Source organism: Fragaria vesca, linkage group LG2 (genome assembly GCF_000184155.1).
Source record: "Fragaria vesca subsp. vesca linkage group LG2, FraVesHawaii_1.0, whole genome shotgun sequence".
Lineage (NCBI taxonomy): Eukaryota > Viridiplantae > Streptophyta > Magnoliopsida > Rosales > Rosaceae > Fragaria > Fragaria vesca.
The window spans coordinates 20,035,323-20,049,984 of NC_020492.1; the positions used below are offsets into that span (position 1 = coordinate 20,035,323).

Genomic DNA, 14,662 nt, shown 5'->3' on the forward strand with positions numbered 1-14,662 from the left:
CTCACTTTAACTAGTATCTTTTTATTTTCATATTAGTTTCCAAATAAAGGTTGTTTGTTATCCTTTCACAAAAAATTGAATGTTATTAATACTCTAATTTTAATTTTATTAATTTATGACAATTAATTCTCAACACAATGTTATTGTTTGCATGCATCGCGATACACACGATGCTCATAAATTTTATTTTAAGGTTTATATATAGTAATAGCTAGCTCGTTTGATCGTTCAAAGTCATTTATCAAAGTTATCAACATGACAACATGTAATCACATGCGATCAATTCACAAACCGTTTACAATGCTTAAAAAACGACTTTATTAATTGATCACAATAGATTTTTAAACTAATCAAATTGTACGTAACATAGCAATGAAACTGATTGATTGATAAGTATAAAAATCATAGCTCATGAAATCATGGATTTTGAAGCATTTGGTTACAAAAATTGAATACTGCCATAACTTGTGGATATATAATTCAAAACGTTCAGTTGTTCATGACACATGGTTTTGAAGAGGGTGACCAAGAGACACTGTGGTTGAGAAAAGTATGAACAACTAGCTAGGAGGTGGGTTAGACTTTTCAAAACCCACGGGATTAGAGAAAGGCCAAATGAGATAAGAACAACACATGCAGAGGTGACCAAGGGCGTGCTAGAATCAAGCTTAATTAATTCTATTAATAAAGTAGGCCAAAATTGAAAACAAAGTTTAAGCTGACTAACAATAATGGTGTGCACAAGTATTCAATTTCAACGTCCGGCTTCAAATTGTTCTTGTTCAGGCGGTCGATATCATCCATTTGATGAGTCATCCGGTGGCTTCCATCCAACTACTACTACTGCTGCTGCTCTATTCCTTGTCAAATAATGAACTAGCTTTTCATGGGAAGCATGCGTCTATCAGATAAAAGGAAGGATCAATTTCAATGAGAACTACCCGTCAGTCAATTTTCTGCTTATGTATTAACTATGATCACTTGTTAAGTTACTGTATTTAGAGGATGCTTTGACTTGGTGTATAAATAATGCTATAGTTTGTAGTAAAATTGTACATATATCCGTCCAAACATCTTAAATGAGTTAAATTTTAATCGTTCACGTATAATAAAATTTAATATCGTAATAACAAGTTTTTAATTAACGGTCTGTGGCTTAATCTTGAAAACGTACATTTAAGGTCTACTAATATTTTCACGCACCGAGAAACTTGTGTACATATAACAAGAAATATTTCAAGAAAGGAAAAGAGGATAGAATGATTAGAATCTGACGAAGCTTTGGATTTGTGGAATTGTGGAGGTGTGGAAGATATGCACGAGACCCTAGATTTGGATAAGGGTCGGATTCAAAGAGATCGGCCGTGGTATTGTTTCACTTTCACGCTTTCACTTTGTGTGCGCCCATTGTAAGCATGCTTCGAAAACAACTGCTCACCAATAATAGTGATGGAGAAAATAGTTAGGCCCAAATATAATTTTATTTGCGAATAACGGGCTTGAAGGCCCAATAGCAGTAATCTTGGGCCATGTAAACTGTCACAGTTTGTGATAAAGTATTAGTATAATCCAAGATGACGTATCTCGTTCTGCACCACTACTTTTGAGCTCGCAGGTCTCTGCAAGTGTATAATCCGATTGAAGAAGATGAAGAAGATGAAATGAAGAGGAGGAGGAAATGAAGAAGGAGCTAGGACTACTGTTTTGGATGGCTATGATGATGTACACGTGCCAAGCAGTCAGCAACCTCCACCCTCTGATCCTGATACCTGGAAATGGCGGGAATCAGTTGGAAGCGAGACTGACCAAAGATTACAAGCCCAGTAGTTTGTTATGTAACCGTTGGTACCCGATTGAGAGGAACAAGGAGGGTTGGTTCCGGCTCTGGTTCGACCCGACTGTTCTGTTAGCTCCGTTCACTACTTGCTTTGCTCAGAGGATGACGCTCTATTACGACCAGGAGAAGGATGATTACAGCAATGCCCCTGGGGTTGAAACCAGAGTCCCACACTTCGGCTCCTCTCAGTCCCTTCTCTTCCTTGACCCCAATCTCAAGTAAGCTTTCATATTGTTATTGCTGACTCAAATTAATTACAGTAGGGTATGTTATGTTGTTAAATTGTAGATACCATCCTAGGAGTTTTTATTTAGAAATGGTACAATTTGATTTAGAAATGGTACAATTAAAATTGAGAGTAGTAAGATAGGCCTATGCCTATTGCTATACAACGTGACTTCATACTTGCTAATGGTGGCTACATGTATATAGGAAGATCACAACATACATGGCACCCCTAGTGGAATCTTTGGAAAACATTGGCTATGTCGACGGCAAAACTATGTTCGGAGCGCCGTACGATTTTCGATATGGTTTAGCACCTAAAGATCATCCATCCCATGTTGGTTCTAAGTTCCTGAAAGACCTAAAATACTTGGTGGAAAAAGCCAGCAATTCTAATGGGGGAAAGCCGGTGATACTTGTCTCTCACAGCTTAGGAGGCCTCTTTGCTCTTCAACTTTTGAATCGTAACAAGCCCTCTTGGCGGCAAAAGTTCATCAAGCATTTTGTTGCACTCTCTGCACCGTGGGGTGGCACTGTGGACGAAATGCTCACCTTTGCTTCAGGGAACACACTAGGAGTCCCACTAGTGAATCCATTGTTAGTGAGAGATGAGCAGAGAAGCTCAGAAAGCAATCTATGGCTGATGCCTAATCCGAAGCTATTCAGGAGCGAAAAACCAATAGTGATTACCCCAAATGCTACATATTCAGCTCATAACATTCCCCAATTCCTCAATGACATTGGATTTCCCGAAGGAATTCATCCCTTCAAAACACGCATTTTGGCCATGATGGATCAGCTTGAAGCTCCCGGAGTGCCTATCACGTGTGTGATCGGAACCGGTGTGTGCACAGCAGAGACTTTGTACTATGACAAAAGAGGCTTTGATGAGCAACCAGAGATTGTTTATGGGGACGGAGACGGAACTGTTAACATGGTGAGCTTGCTGGGACATGAATCTCTATGGTCTAATGCGAAAAATCAAACTCTGAAAACGATCAGAGTTCCTGGGGTGACTCATACCGAGATACTCAAAGATGATGGTGCAGTTGGTGAAGTTGTTAGAGAAATCTCTGGAATCAATTCTCAGTTCAAGTTTGTTGAGAATGTAAATGTGCAATGAACTAACCAGTGGTACAAAAGCACCCAAGGACGGTGAAGATTCATTTCATACAGACTGTAACGCTTACTTTCAATCTTTTTTTCATTCGGATGAAGTGTAGAGCATAAACAAAATTCATATTCCTTGTCCACTAGGGAAATGTAAAAAACCATGGCCTTTCCACCGGCCATAACTCATACTAAAGCATTGGTAAATAATTTTGTGGACTTATCGAAAGATATATATATGAGAATCCAACCAAATACAGAAAATTACATAGCTCATAATATGAATAGGGTGTTATGTTATATCGATTTTATTTACGGTAATATATCAATAATATTTCTCTTCCATCATTCGTAAACACAATATAAGCAGTTCTTGTTCACTGTAATCGCTGGTGTTTCGGGTAGGGAGACGAGTGGGGAATTATTTTCATCACCAATATCTCCCATGGTTGTAATATTGTTTTCCAATTAAATGAAATTCTTGGTATTTTCCTAAAAAGGAAACACGATATGAGGCCCAAATCGACAGACTAACCCAATAGGCCCAAAGATTACGACCCATGATTAGTGAGGTAAACGTCCTAACGACATGATTTGGATTTTGGAGGGTAAAAGGGGCAAAAGAGTAAAGCAGCAGTAAGAGTAAAAAAGACGGGGAAGACTAAGAAGCCCCGTGTGGGGAAGAGCATGGCTTTCACAAAAAGGGGCCCCACAAGTCCAGCTAGGAAGTTTGACCATTCCGATATCTGGGTCTAAGATTCGTAAAATTGTTTTAAACGGCTGGATCGGGCAATATTGGGCTTTCCGGTAGCCGGTTTGACCACTTTAGTTTCCTTTTTTAATTCTTTGGTCTCTGATGACGCAATTACACACACAGAGATGGGAACCGTGCGTCTCAGACACTTTATCTCTTTCTCTCTGCCATTTTTGATTAATTAAGCTAATCACTAATTAATATATAACTCTAATTAAAATTGTTAAAAGGGAATCTGAAAGTGAGTACTTGGGAAGTAGGGATTTGACTAATAATTAACCCAAGAAAGAAAGCAACAGTAGAATACTACAAGCAACTGAAGCAAGTGTGGTCTAACTCGATCACTATTCAGTAGCATAGTAACACAGACGTGTGTGAGGCGTGACATTGCCTAATGGAACAGTGCTATTGCTGTAGTTGGATTATTGGTGCGTTTCTCTCCAACTGCATCCACACCTATGACAGCTCGGGTGTTCCGAGTTACCCACTCACCCGTGATCTGTACCTACACAATGACGCGTTTGAATGATCAATCACTCAAGCTTTGCCTTCTTTGCTCTGGCTCTTTGGTCGACCTCTAATGGTGAGGTCGGCAATCCACGCATTCTACATGTTGATATGGTCGGAAAGAAAGATAAACAACGTAGATTGTCTTGTGGAGGTATATGGGTAAATCAGAATATAAGACGAAGAAGCTCGCAATCTAATCTATTATTAGCTTAATTTGATTACTATTTATGTTCTCGTATTAGCACTTCGTTAGGTATCCTGATCTCTTAGATGTGCAAGTCTCTACTCGATCGCTTAGCATCGTTACTAAACGTTTATAACATGCTTTGCGCAAATACGTATCTCATACATTGTTAGAACATTTTGAATAAATAAACATATCAAGTGTTACATATATATAGACAATTGTTAATACTGATGAATCATCATATACTTACACAGAGGCGGAACCAGGTAATACAAGTGAGGGGGGCCGATATAAAAAAAGTTATTAAAAAAAAAAACATAGTCTATAATATAATAAAGTTTTTAAATAGGGTTATACATTAAAAATAAACTCGTCGCTCCTGTATATCGCGAAAGTCATTAATAATCGAGTCATCAATTATCAATTTTATAGCAACATATTCATATAATCGAGTCATCAATAATCAATAATCAAACTCTATTGTTTCAATTGCATCGAATCTTATTCATTGCATATCAGGAAGATGTATTTGTAGTCTCTCAACTGATTTTGAACATATTTGTACGAATATGCTGTTATGAGTTTGATTATTTATAGAAGACAATGTTAATTGGTGGGGCGAGGTAGAAGTATAATTGTATTAGGAATAGGTTAATATAAAAGCTTTTCTTATTCTTTATTGGACTAAACAGCTAATTTTCCTAGAAAAAGAAAGTTTTTATTATTTTATTAGTAAACCAAACCAATCTAAAGGACTAGGGGGTGCCAGTATAACTAAAACTTCTAAACTAGCTAGACTCCAAACACCAAATGCAGATAAAATCATAAATCTGGGGGTGCCATGGCACCCCTTGGTCTCTATGTACCTCCGCGAGTGTACTTACAACTTTCAATTGAGTTATACCTCTTAAAAGTTCTAAACAAGATAATAAGGTTGGTTTTTTATGCACTGGATAATAAGGTTTGTTTTAATTTTCGACTGATTTCAAGTCTGGAATCTTATTAAAATTTGATGTCATTTTTGAAAATCATTTTTAACGGAGAATCAATTGCATTTTAGCAATGGCGATTGGCGAAGACAATGACCACGAAAGAATGAAAAGAAGATAGAGACTAGCATCAAATTGTAGCTAATGTCATTATGCATGGAAGCTTACTTTGGTTAATAATCTAATTGGTTGGGAGGGAGGGAGAGAAAAAATGTTGGACCGAGTGGGAAGAAGAACGTGCAAAGTGGATTGCCACATCGCACATGCTATTTCGTGCACTTTTGCATTGGATTGCATTGGCAACATCATTTTTCCCTTTTGAATATTGACTGAGGTTGCGTCTCCAAGCCAAGTCAGGTCATATCGAATTGCGTCTCTTCACTCTTTATTTTCATATTTTCCCACACAAACCCAAATATTACTTAAATCCTCAAACAATTAGGAAAGTGAAACGAAATGGTTTGCTACTTAAGTTTCATTTTAGTAAATCAGGCCCTATCGACGAACGTCAAGTAGAAAACTCTAAACCTTAGTTTGATTCATGAAGTTGTTAAAGTGTCAGAAACCATAATACAACACATAATTAATAATTAAAACACTTCAAATATGCCGATTAAATAGGCCATGAGTCTAAAGAATGCTATGTTACAGTGATACAATAAAAACCAGTTTTACTTTTGTACGATTTGGTTATAAGAAGGTTTAGACAGAGGTCATGTGTTCATGTACTCAAGCTCTAATTAGTCTTCAAACTAATGTTATACGATTTGATGGCACATTAGAATTTGCTGGCAAATTTTACACTTATTTTGCTTACGAATATTCGAATTTCAATTCTCCTACCAGCTTCAGATCTTGTACATAACCCACTAAAATTTTCAGTCAAAGAAAAAGCAAACATACACACCAAAAAATAAATTCAGTCAAAAGCAACCTTTAGCATAACCTGGCATTTGTTACATAATAATTCTTAATTATCTCTGCTTCTCTGGAATCCGCCCCCTTTATTTATAATTATAACAACAAAATAACAAAACCCACAAACTATAATTTTCTCTAGGGTCAGAAAAATACATGATTCCAATAAAAACCCCCAGAAAAATAAAAAAAGAGGTCCCTGTATGACTGCCCAGTCTGCACGTGTGGTGCACAGTCCCACTGCACAAGATTTCGAACTGGCCACCGCTGGCTATCACCGGTCGCAACCCTCTCCGATTTATTCACCCCATTAACAATTTAAACAAATTTTTATTTTAATTTTTAAAATTTTTCGGGGTTATCGTCACCTGCCCCACAAGAAGACCAGCACAGAGTGGAGAGGGAAGACTGTGAACAAGATTACTTCATTTTTTGTTTGGTGGTTTGGGACTTGGGAGTTTTCTTCTGCTTTTCCTCTGCCCTCTTCTTTCTTCAAGCTTCTTGGGTGGGTGGTGTTTGAGTGGTATGTGTTAAGTTTCGACCTTTTGGTTGCTTTTGATTCTTTTTCTCTCTGATCTGGGGGTGTGTATGATTTCCAACTTTTTGGTTGAGCTTGAAGAGGAAGTGAGAGAGGAAGATTGCAGCTTCATTATGGGGTTTGATTTGGTGATGATGGCGATGGTGGTGTAGTGGTAGCGGTGGTGGAGAAGTAAGAAGAACAAGGGGTGGGCCTTTATTGACCGTGGAAAAAAAAAAGAGCGGATAAAGCAAAAGAGTGTGAGAAAAGATAACCAATTTCATGGTCTTTGTTGCTTGTTATTGTCATAGAGAGTGAAAGAAAGCTAAAGCTTCAGCTTCTCTATCTTTTTTTTGCTCACCCAATTCTTATGGGACTCATTGCACTTGTTCAGCTAACTTTTCTGTTTTGGGGTCTGTAAGGTTTAGTGTTCATTCTCTGCTTGTTCAAAATGCCGATGTATCAGCCGTCCGGTGCGAGAAGAGTTGGGGATCTGAAGTTTGATGTGGGCGGAGGTGGGCAGGTTATAGATCTGGAGACTGCCGTGAAAGATGGGATTCTGGGCGGCGGAGGTGGGTTGGTCTGCGGCGGCGGCGTTGCGGCGGAGAAGTTGGATCTGAAGAAGATGATAGAAGAGCTGGAGTCTATTGAGATTCCCTCGGTGTTCATTTGCCCAATCTCGTTGGAGCCAATGCAAGACCCTGTGACGCTTTGCACGGGTCAGACTTACGAGAGATCCAACATTCTCAAATGGTTCAGCTTGGGGCATTATACTTGTCCCACGACAATGCAGGAGCTTTGGGATGATTCGGTGACGCCGAACAAGACTCTGCACCAACTGATTCACAGCTGGTTTTCGCAGAAGTACTCGGCGATGAAGAAGAGGTCTGAGGATGTGCAGGGGAGGGCGTTGGAGATTTTGGAGACATTGAAGAAGGTGAAAGGCCAAGCTAGAGTTCAGGCTCTCAAGGAGCTGAGGCAGGTAGTGACGGCTCATTCTTCGGCTAAGAGCACTGTTGTGGACAATGGAGGTACTGCTTTGATTTCTTCATTATTGGGTCCTTTTACTTCGCACGCTGTTGGGTCGGAAGCAGTTGGGACCCTTGTGCATTTGGACCTCAGTACTGAGTCCAAGAACAGTCTGATGCAACCGGCAAAGATTTCGTTAATGGTTGATATGTTGAATGAGGGGTCGATTGAGACCAAGATCAATTGTACGAAATTGATTGATGTTTTGATGGAGGGACAGGATTTGGAGTCGGAAATTGCCTCGAGTTTGAGTCTTGTGGTAGGATTGTTGAGGCTAATTAGAGATAAGAGGCACTCGAAAGGGGTGTTGCCTGGACTCAGTTTGTTGAAGACGATTTGTTCACACGAGTCGGTCAGGAGCTCGGTTGTAAGTGTTGGGACAGTTCCTCAGTTGGTTGAGCTCTTGCCGAGCTTGAATCACGAGTGTTTGGAGCTAGCGCTTCACATCCTAGAAGTTTTGTCGACTGTTGAAGAAGGAAGAGAGGCTTTGAGATGTTGCGCCAAGACGATCCCAAGTGTGGTTGGACTGTTGATGAAGGTTTCGGAGACATGTACACAGCTAGCATTGTCAATCTTGTGGGCAGTATGCAAGCTCGCCCCAGAGGAATGTGCTTCCGTTGCGGTAGAAGCAGGTCTAGCAGCGAAACTGCTTCTAGTGATCCAGAGTGGATGCAATCCTACACTGAAGCAAAGGGCTGCTGAGCTCTTGAAGTTGTGTAGTCTAAATTACACCACCACTACATTCATTTCAAAGTGTAAGCTTACTAGAACAATACAGTGAAGTGAAAAAATTGGTGAATTGCCCCACTTTGTTGATATACTTCATTCACACAATTTTGCTTTGTCCCAACGGATAAAGAAGCCAGAGAGCTTATCCGATCCAAGAAAATTCAAGACTAAAAGCCAATTGGTGTTTCTGAGGTAGCCGTCCTTCTTGTGTATACTAGAAATCTTTGATTGTATTGGAACAATTGTTTCCAGCACCAGAAAAGGATCATAACTTCATAATGTGGATGGATGAATTGGGCACCATATTGCAATTTTCATTATTACAATTCCACTGTGTATAAGCTTGCACTTTGCAGTTTTGTGTATCCATCAGTCTCTCCACCATTGTAGAGCTTCTTCTTTCTCTTGAATTGGAAATTTTTACCATTTTAAGGTTGACACTTTCATTTAATCGGGTATTAATGATGGGTACTGTCATAGGCTCCCATTTGCATTATGTCTTTTCAGAGATGACTAGCTGAGAAAGATAGGTTTGCTTGTTTTGTTAGTTTTTCTTTTAAGACCTACATTGACTGGTCGTGTGGTACACTCTTTTACTCTTGTGAAGAAAGCTGTGAAGGAAACAGTGTCTTTGTTGATAATGAATAAAAAGGAGAAGAAACTGACTGGACTTTAAACTTTACATCAGACAAGCAAATCCAACTGTAAATTCAGCACAATCATAGATTACCAACCCTTCAACCTATACATTTGGTTATTCTGGAGTAGAAATCGCAACAGCTTATTCGGAGTTGAGCGGAGTCGAACGCAGAGATTATCGCGCACAAATAGTGTACTTATGTCACTAGTTCAAATGGTTTCGGAATCGAATCATGGCACTAGCTGAAATGGTGATTCTCTAACCTTTAACAGAGAAATCCAGTGTTATCCTATCAATTAATCATCAACCTCCATTCATGAACCAGCTGATTTGCCTTGAGCTTTTTGGATTCCCAAAGCTTCAATGATTTTTATTTTTATTTTTGCGGGATAAGTTAATAAAAGAAAATGATGTATTACTTTGAAGCTTAAGGGCCCTCATATCCACTTTTGTTGTCACGAATGGGCGCACATAAGCACATGGATGGCTCCCAAAGCAATGAAAAGAGATATTTGTACCAAAAAAAAAGGAGATCATTGAAACCTTGTCTATCTGAAAAGGAGAGAGAGGACAAGGACCAAAAAATTCTTTGGTGGCATTAGCAACCATGGCATCTTTGAATGGGATTAGCGAGTCTAATTCCCTTTTAAACAAACACATAACATTTCGATGCTTTCGCAAGAGGGTCGAGTAAAACGACGTAGTTGTCCCTTGAGAATGGTACAGTAGCTCAGTTTGAGGGACTCTTTCTAAACTGTTGCTATTATGTCACGCTTTGTTAAATAAATCGATGCCCTAAAAACCATGACTGACCCTCATATAGGGCAGGTATCATGTGATCGTAACATAAACTACTGTTTCGAAATCGAAACCGAAACCCTACTGCTCCTAGTATGTAAAGAATGAAACCTTTCTGCATCGTTTTTGAGTTCACATGTTCAACTTCATGGGCTCAATGCCTCAATGTAATCCAATAGCAGGATGGAACACGCTTGCCCAGTAATATATGGGCTGTATTAATAAGGCCCAACACATTGGGCTATATCATATGAACTGCTACACCCAGCATCAATTCAGAAGTCGAGGACCCTGCTGCTATCAGTGCTATGGGTTGTTTAAATTTTGTTCTTGTTTTTTGTTTTTGGATTAATTAGGTTGTCTAAGATTTACTTATTGTTGTAAAGTAAAGAAAAGAAGAAGAGAAGACACAGAGAGAATAGTTGGGAGGAGGTAGAAGTCTACTCATTCATTCTCATTAGCCTCTTTATATAGAGGTAGAGTTTATATCATAGTACATAACTAATGAGTAATTACATGGACAGCCACATAGATTATAATATTTATAACATTTATAATTTTCTAAACATAACAAAAATTATTATTGCAAATATTTACCAAAAATAGATACACAAGAATATGAATGTGCGTATTGGTTCAACAAACGTCATCTCTTCACTTCGTTTTGGGCTATCGATTTATCGTCATGAGAAATAAAATCCAAAATGACCTTACGTAATGAGAAATAAAATCAATTTACGATCATACCTTTTCAAACTAATTTTATGCGGTTAAATTTTTTATCATAAGAAAATGAGTTGATTAAAGAGTTTACAAGTCACAAATACTGTAGTGAAATGTTTACTTACTTGGAAATGAATTGATCACGAATGTATAAGAAAAGGATTGTGAGAGAAAATGGAATTTGGTACGGAGAAATTCATTTTCATTGAGTTATTTTCTTAATTATATGTAATAGAACTAATTACGTTTGATGTTATTTACTTACCATATGAGAGAACGTGAGTTTTAGAAATCGATTACGAACACTTTTAATCCTAAATCCACCTTCCCTATTAGTATTTTGAAATCTGGATTGTTAAGGTGGGACTCGTATCATTCCGATCTCATCATGTGTAATTAAATCCATGAATTCTCTTATTCCGGAATCATTCCCTCACTTCTCACTTTCTCTCCAAATAAACATGAGACGTTCAAGTTCAAACTGATTTCGATAACGAGCCTAGCTATCAACTTCAAAAAATCAAATAAAAATGAGAAAGAACATAACCCCAAAAAAAAAAAATGCCAGAGCGTCAAATGTCCAATGCAAATATTTAAGAATGAACACTTGAGTGGTGCCGGACGACGAGCATGATTGGATGCTGTAATAATTTTGTTTTATCCGGTACATAATACACACATGGCAGGAGCTGATAGGCCCCACCAACTTCGACCGATTTGCTCATAGACCCAGTAGATACCCGCACTTTTCACTGCGCCCGTACACTTTTTGAAACCTCCATTTCCAATCCGTCACTTTCTTCTCTTCAAAATCCCGCAAATCCCAACTCCCCAAAAAAAAAAAAAAAAATGTCATGGCTCGCCCACTCGCTCTCTAAATCCCTCCGGCTCGACGACGACGACGACGCCGAAGATCACGACGTCGTCCGGCCCCACCCCAACCACAATGAAGCTCACGTCCCACCGACCACCATCGCCTCCACCAAATTACTCAATGAAATTGAATCCGACGCAAACGAACAAGAATTTGAAGACGCCCAAACGCGTGGCGTCAAGGACGACCTCTCGGAATTCCAGCAAACCCTAACGCGTCAATTCTGGGGCGTCGCCTCCTTCCTTGCTCCACCGCCACAGTCGTCTGATCGATTGGCTGATCCGCCCGATTGCGATCGATCCGAGCCGCCCGATCAACCGCCGATGGCGTCCAATGAAGACGAAGAAGAAGAAGAGGAGGAGGAGAGCGCGGTTGGTGTCACTGAGGAGGTGTTGAACTTCGCTAGAAACATCGCGATGCATCCAGAGACGTGGTTGGACTTTCCTCTTGATGAAGAAGAAGACTTGGGAGGTATGTATAAATGTGTATTTATACATGTATCTATATGTGAATGTATATCTCAGTTCTCGTAATTCTTCTGTAATTGAATGTTGATCTTCGAATTCGAATGCTTTTGGTAGTACATTGTATGCTGTGTTTAGCTGAGGGGGTTAAGATTTGATGATCTGAATAATGTAGTTGAAAATAGTTGTGAAATTTGGAGGTAGTGAATTCTCCAAGTGGAAATGTATTACAATGGGATTGATTGTAGGTTTTTCGTATTTTTCTTGATCAAGGATGTGCCTTTTTGAGTCATGCAGTTCTGTAATTGGTGCCTAATTTATGCACATTTCTTATTCTAGATTTTGAAATGTCTGATGCCCAGCAAGAGCATACTATGATAGTTGAACATCTTGCGCCGAGATTAGCTGCTTTGAGAATTGAGCTCTGTCCGTGCCATATGAGCGAGAGTTACTTCTGGAAAGTCTATTTCGTTCTTCTGCATTCAAGACTCAACAAGCAGGATGCTGAGATTTTGTCCACACCTCAGGTAAGCTTTTTGTTTGTGTTATTACTTTCAGTGTTCGTTTATCAAAGGATCCAATTCAATGCTGTTTCAAACTTAAACCTTTAGGTTATCACTGTTGAATATATCAGAGTGTGAACTGTGCTTCATGCCAATCCCTGACTTTCAGATTCCATTTGTTTATTCTTATGCGACACCAAGCTTGAGTATGTCAAATATACACAAGTGTTGATGATGTTGAGTGCAAGTAATTGCTTGAACTCCTCTATGGGATTTTCCAGGGATATTCATATTTGGGTAGAGTTCAACTTCAGTAATCTGTAGGTTACAGTTAGTCCTGCTAAGTTTATTGAAGAGACAAAAAGGAGAAGAGGCCAATGAGTCCTTGCACTTGAAGAAGTTGTCTGAAGTCTTTTGACTGCATTTGTTATGAATTTATTGATGGATTCAAATATTTGCATACACACATACGTATGTATCTGATTTTGTGTCCTGTGGGAGTTAGAAATAACTAGAAAGATGATTCCTGAATCATTGGTACAATTTTTGAGATTATTGCCGAGTTCAAGCAGAAAACATTTTAATGGTGAAATCTTGCAGGTAATGGAAGCCAGAGGGATGTGGATGCAAGAGCTACAATGTCAGACTCCATCAAGTTCTAAAATGTCAGAACATGAATGGTTTGGAAGAAGCACTTCACGTTTAAAAGAGAGTTCAACTACAATTCATGAAGAGTATGATGATTACTCTCCAGTCTCATCACATACTCCTCATTATGAGAATACACTTCATAGGACATTTCCTTTTGAATCAACCATGCCCTCCACAGCCTATGAGACTGAGAAGCACGCAGTTGAGAGTAATGATGTGCCATTCATTGATAAGTCTGTTATTGAAGAAAATCCCTCCATTAGGACTGAGGATAACAATGTGACAATTGGTCCATCCTCTCAGATACTACTTAATAGCTATGACGATGACGACGATGATGACTGGCCAGAGGATGATGATGAATTATATGGGCATAGTGGCACAGCTATTGCTTTGATAAATGAAGAAGACATATCTTTCAGTGATCTTGAGGATGATGATTTTCAGGCACCCTCCAAATTAAAGCTCAACCCAAAGGAGTAAGAAATATTAAGGACAATACATGTAAATGACTATGCATGGGCTCTGCTCATTGGAGAAAAGATGGTTACTTAAAGTCATCTGATGAACTGTAGGGGCAAGGAATTTTAGATAACTTGCAAATTTCCTACTCAGTAGCCCTACGCGGGGACTCTTCTAAATCACATGTTGAACTGTCCTACTGAATCGTCCTGCGCTGGGACGAGAGCCTGTGTTGATGATACTGTTCTATACCAAATTGTACATGATTTTTGTTGCCAATTCAGGTCTTTACAGAAAAGTTTATGTTTGATTGATTGATTGGTTTGAATAGGAGTTGTAATTACAATATATAGTGGTTCAGTGATGGAAAGAAGAGTTTGCTCAAAATTTTGGTGGTTAAAAGATGTGTATGCTAAATGTGTGATCTTGAAATGATCGGAATGAATAAAACCATTTTGCCTTCATTTTGCCTTTCGTGTTATGCATCATCTGTGTACATCTCTTTGCTGATCTTCGCTTTTCAGGCATGGCTTGATAGAGGCAAGTTTACCTGATGTTTCGATGACTTTCTGACCAGCTGCATCTGCCTGTGGTGCAACTCTCTGGCCTATGGACAGATAGCTGAGTATTTGTTTTCCTGGACATATCAAGGGGTCAAGGGTGTTGTCACTTCGTAGATTTACAAAATTACATACTATATACATATATGTCTATATATTTTTCGTCCTTTTTGAATAGTAAT

General features: G+C 38.9%; 4 protein-coding genes across 4 annotated transcripts in view; 3 read left to right on the forward strand and 1 right to left on the reverse strand.

The window, feature by feature from the left end:
- LOC101293252 overlaps nt 1-10,906 on the reverse strand; it is a 13,052-nt gene extending 2,146 nt beyond the window's left edge. The window contains exons 1-2 of the mRNA XM_004290938.1: nt 10,902-10,906; nt 9,395-9,401 (exon numbers count right to left, since the gene is read on the reverse strand). The gene's annotated coding sequence lies outside the window, so the exon portion shown is untranslated. The remainder of the gene's footprint in view (nt 1-9,394; nt 9,402-10,901) is intronic.
- LOC101292954 (lecithin-cholesterol acyltransferase-like 1-like) lies at nt 1,592-3,432 on the forward strand. Its single transcript, XM_004290937.1, has 2 exons — nt 1,592-2,055; nt 2,270-3,432. The coding sequence occupies exons 1-2, from the start codon at nt 1,679-1,681 to the stop codon at nt 3,183-3,185; spliced, it is 1,293 nt and encodes a 430-aa protein (XP_004290985.1). The 5' UTR covers nt 1,592-1,678; the 3' UTR covers nt 3,186-3,432.
- LOC101292656 (U-box domain-containing protein 30-like) lies at nt 6,941-9,133 on the forward strand. The gene has a single exon (XM_004290936.1). It carries the CDS (start codon nt 7,499-7,501, stop codon nt 8,855-8,857), a length of 1,359 nt encoding a protein of 452 aa, XP_004290984.1. The 5' UTR covers nt 6,941-7,498; the 3' UTR covers nt 8,858-9,133.
- An 837-nt stretch (nt 10,907-11,743) lies between the features above and the next one.
- Nucleotides 11,744-14,142, forward strand: LOC101293544. Its single transcript, XM_004290939.1, has 3 exons — nt 11,744-12,311; nt 12,644-12,831; nt 13,408-14,142. The coding sequence occupies exons 1-3, from the start codon at nt 11,816-11,818 to the stop codon at nt 13,939-13,941; spliced, it is 1,218 nt and encodes a 405-aa protein (XP_004290987.1). The 5' UTR covers nt 11,744-11,815; the 3' UTR covers nt 13,942-14,142.
- The last annotated feature ends 520 nt before the right edge of the window (nt 14,143-14,662 follow it).

What these genes read in the sequence shown, in the direction of transcription:
- LOC101293544 (XM_004290939.1), top strand. Translation starts at nt 11,816, where the DNA reads ATGTCATGGCTCGCCCACTCGCTCTCTAAATCCCTCCGGCTCGACGAC. An exon ending in TGAAGAAGAAGACTTGGGAG is followed by an intron (nt 12,312 to 12,643) that starts GTATGTATAAAT and finishes TTCTTATTCTAG; the next exon opens with ATTTTGAAATGTCTGATGCC. An exon ending in AGATTTTGTCCACACCTCAG is followed by an intron (nt 12,832 to 13,407) that starts GTAAGCTTTTTG and finishes GAAATCTTGCAG; the next exon opens with GTAATGGAAGCCAGAGGGAT.
- LOC101292656 (XM_004290936.1), top strand. Translation starts at nt 7,499, where the DNA reads ATGCCGATGTATCAGCCGTCCGGTGCGAGAAGAGTTGGGGATCTGAAG.
- LOC101292954 (XM_004290937.1), top strand. Translation starts at nt 1,679, where the DNA reads ATGAAGAAGGAGCTAGGACTACTGTTTTGGATGGCTATGATGATGTAC. An exon ending in TTCCTTGACCCCAATCTCAA is followed by an intron (nt 2,056 to 2,269) that starts GTAAGCTTTCAT and finishes ACATGTATATAG; the next exon opens with GAAGATCACAACATACATGG.